General features: G+C 43.2%; 1 protein-coding gene across 1 annotated transcript in view; it reads left to right on the forward strand.

The window, feature by feature from the left end:
- The first annotated feature begins 417 nt into the window (after window positions 1–417).
- The window catches only part of RFX8 (RFX family member 8, lacking RFX DNA binding domain), a 33,894-nt gene continuing 31,547 nt past the window's right edge, over window positions 418–2,764 (forward strand). The window contains exons 1-2 of the mRNA XM_031056145.1: window positions 418–424; window positions 2,614–2,749. Of these exons, the coding sequence (XP_030912005.1) occupies window positions 418–424; window positions 2,614–2,749 (143 nt within the window). The remainder of the gene's footprint in view (window positions 425–2,613; window positions 2,750–2,764) is intronic.

Below are 2,764 nucleotides of genomic sequence, written 5' to 3' on the forward strand. Positions count from 1 at the left end.
GTCCATGACAGCAATAAAGAGCTTTGCAGCTTTCAGCTTATGCAAGAATAAAGACTTACTACAGCTTGACCTAATCTATATCCACCAGTCCTATCTGACTGGTTTAAGCTGAAGAAACTGATTTCAGGTTTTCAACCAATTTCTTCTAACAACCAGGCACTTAAAGTCAGAATCTCCCTTCTCTCCCACTCATTCTCCCTCCTGCCAAAAAACAAACAAAAAAAATGCCAAAAAAACAAAAGCACATATTAAAATTATCTGAATTATCTGAGAGGTGAAGAATAATTTTTGGAAAAAATGGGAAAGCCCTATGAAATAAAAGTATGTCAAGACCTGAACAGCACACAGATCTGTCTATCTCATTATCTGCAAACTGGGCAGGAAAAATGCTGTGACCTAATTGGTATCTCTCAAGCCATGGACAGTAACTGGACAGGTTTTTTTGTGCAGCATTTGCTTCTTTTCACCAAAACCTTTCTGAGTATGAGCTGTTGTCCAGGGACTTTCTGATCTGTATAATTTCCCTTATTTCAGTCTGTTACCACAGTAATATTCTATTTATCATTCTTCAGTTTTAGCTAAGTTGTAAAGGTTTTTTTGGGATTTTTCCTGCTAAGGTGTTTTTGGACCTAGGGTACCTCCTTGTGTAGAGTTTCAGACAGTCCCAAAAAGTCAGTTGTTGGTGATGAACCTTGAGAACTAAGACTGGGACTCAGAAGCACATAAGCAAGCCATGTGTTGGAAACTGGAGATGAGGTTTCCTCTTCCTTAGGTGCATGGGCACTGCTCTGAGTGCAGAAGGGACAGGCACACCTGAGCTAGCAGTGAGTGTCCTGGGCAGCACCTACTGCCAAACCTGCTGCAGAAGCTCCAGGAGCACTTAAATGGCAGCACCACACAAGCCTCACAGCTCTGCAGTACCACTGTTGTCCGTTCTTAAAACAGCTACTTCAACCTGAGAAAGCTTTTGCTCTCCAGTATTTGCAGGAGTATTTGCTGTCTAAATGTCCCACAGAGGAGGCCAGCAGACTGCAGACAAACAAAACCAAGACCAAAAACTGCAGCTACTAAGGGAAGCTCCCACAATCAGCCATTAAGCACAGTTATTGATGGCAGACTGGGCTGGTTACAATGCATATACTAACACTAACCTGTGCTTTTGGCAGACAGCATTTTCAAGGCTTTGGTTCAGGGGCCCTTGTGTGAGCATCATCTTCCCATGGGCTTCTCAACACAGCATGAGGCTTCACAGATTCAAAGCAACCTGTACCATACATGACATCTGTGTGCACTGCTCCTCAAAAACAAGGTACATCAAGGGACCAGAAAACCAGTAACCTGCCACTTTAAATTCCCTTTCCTGGCGTCGTGCTCCCTACCCCCACCTTAATACTGCTGTCTACCAACGTGTAGGCTTTGGTCACACTGTCACAACGAAGGAAGCAAGCCAGTCTGCGTCACACATGGGGATTTCAGGAAGCTAATTAACAGGAGGGAGCTGTGGGAGTTTCTGAGAAGCTGAGCTCTGATGTAACCCAAAGCCATGGACTAGTATGCTTTTAGATGCTCCAGCCATACATAATTTATGTTTGTCAGTCACATGGCAGCAAAGCTCATTTTGCATAATGGATACTTGTGATGGAAAAGTGCTTACAGGGTTTCAGCAGAGCAGACAGACCTTTCATCTCTCTGTATCAAAGAGAAATTAAACAATTATGGGAGTTTGCAGGATCCCTGTTGAAAACTCTGAAAGTAAGGCTTTAAAGATGTGCAAAACCTTCTAGGATGGCACTTGTGATCACAGAATCACGGAATCATAGAATGGCCCGGTTGGAAGGGACCATAAAGATCACCGAGTCACAACCTCCCCTGCTGTGAAAAACGCCAATCACTTGTTTTTAAGTTTTTAAAAGTTTAATAGTAATAAAATGGTTATGAAAACAGTAATACAGTTAGAGTAATAATAATTTGGACAATTTGAATTAGGACAATATGAGACAATAGAGACAAAGAGTTACGGATGTCCGGGTACCTTTTTCTGGGCAGCACGAGCCCGAAAAAGGACACACGTTAACAGAGGATTAACCCTTAAAAACAATAGCCTGTTACATATTCATACACCTCATACATGATGCATAAATTCCATTCAAATACAGGATTCTGTCTGGTCATCATCAACTTCTTCCTCTGAATCCTAACAGCCTTCGAGGCAAGAAGTTAGTTTCTTCTGAAAAGAGAGCAATAAATTCTTTTTCTCTAAAAGATTTAGGTGTCCTGTGGCTGCTATCTCACTGCGTAAGTCCTTTCTTTAAAAAAATATCCTACATAGCACAGTTTCTATTTTAACATTTTTTTATAACCTAAAACTATATTTAACACACAGCTTAAGAGAATTAATACAGCATTACTTTCTAACACAACACATATAATATTGACCAGGCTGCTCAAAGCCCCCTCTAACCTGGCCTTGAACACTTCCAGGAATGGAGAATCCACAGCTTCTCTGGGCAGCCTGGGCCAGTGCCTCGCACCCTCACAGTAAAGAATTCTTTCCTAACACATAATCCGAACCTACGCTTAGTTTGAAGCTATTCCCTCTTCTCCTGCCCCTAGCTGATATTCCAAGTAGCGCCGCACGACCGGCCGTTTACGCCGCTTTCCGCTTTGGGCAGAATCCCTTTTCTCGCCCGCAGTTCCTACAAAAAGCCGAACCCATGCGGCGGCGGAGCAGCGGGCGGGTGGCGGCAATGCCGCGTGGCGCCCG

Source organism: Geospiza fortis, unplaced genomic scaffold, assembly GCF_000277835.1.
Source record: "Geospiza fortis unplaced genomic scaffold, GeoFor_1.0 scaffold192, whole genome shotgun sequence".
In the NCBI taxonomy this organism is placed as follows: Eukaryota; Metazoa; Chordata; class Aves; order Passeriformes; family Thraupidae; genus Geospiza; species Geospiza fortis.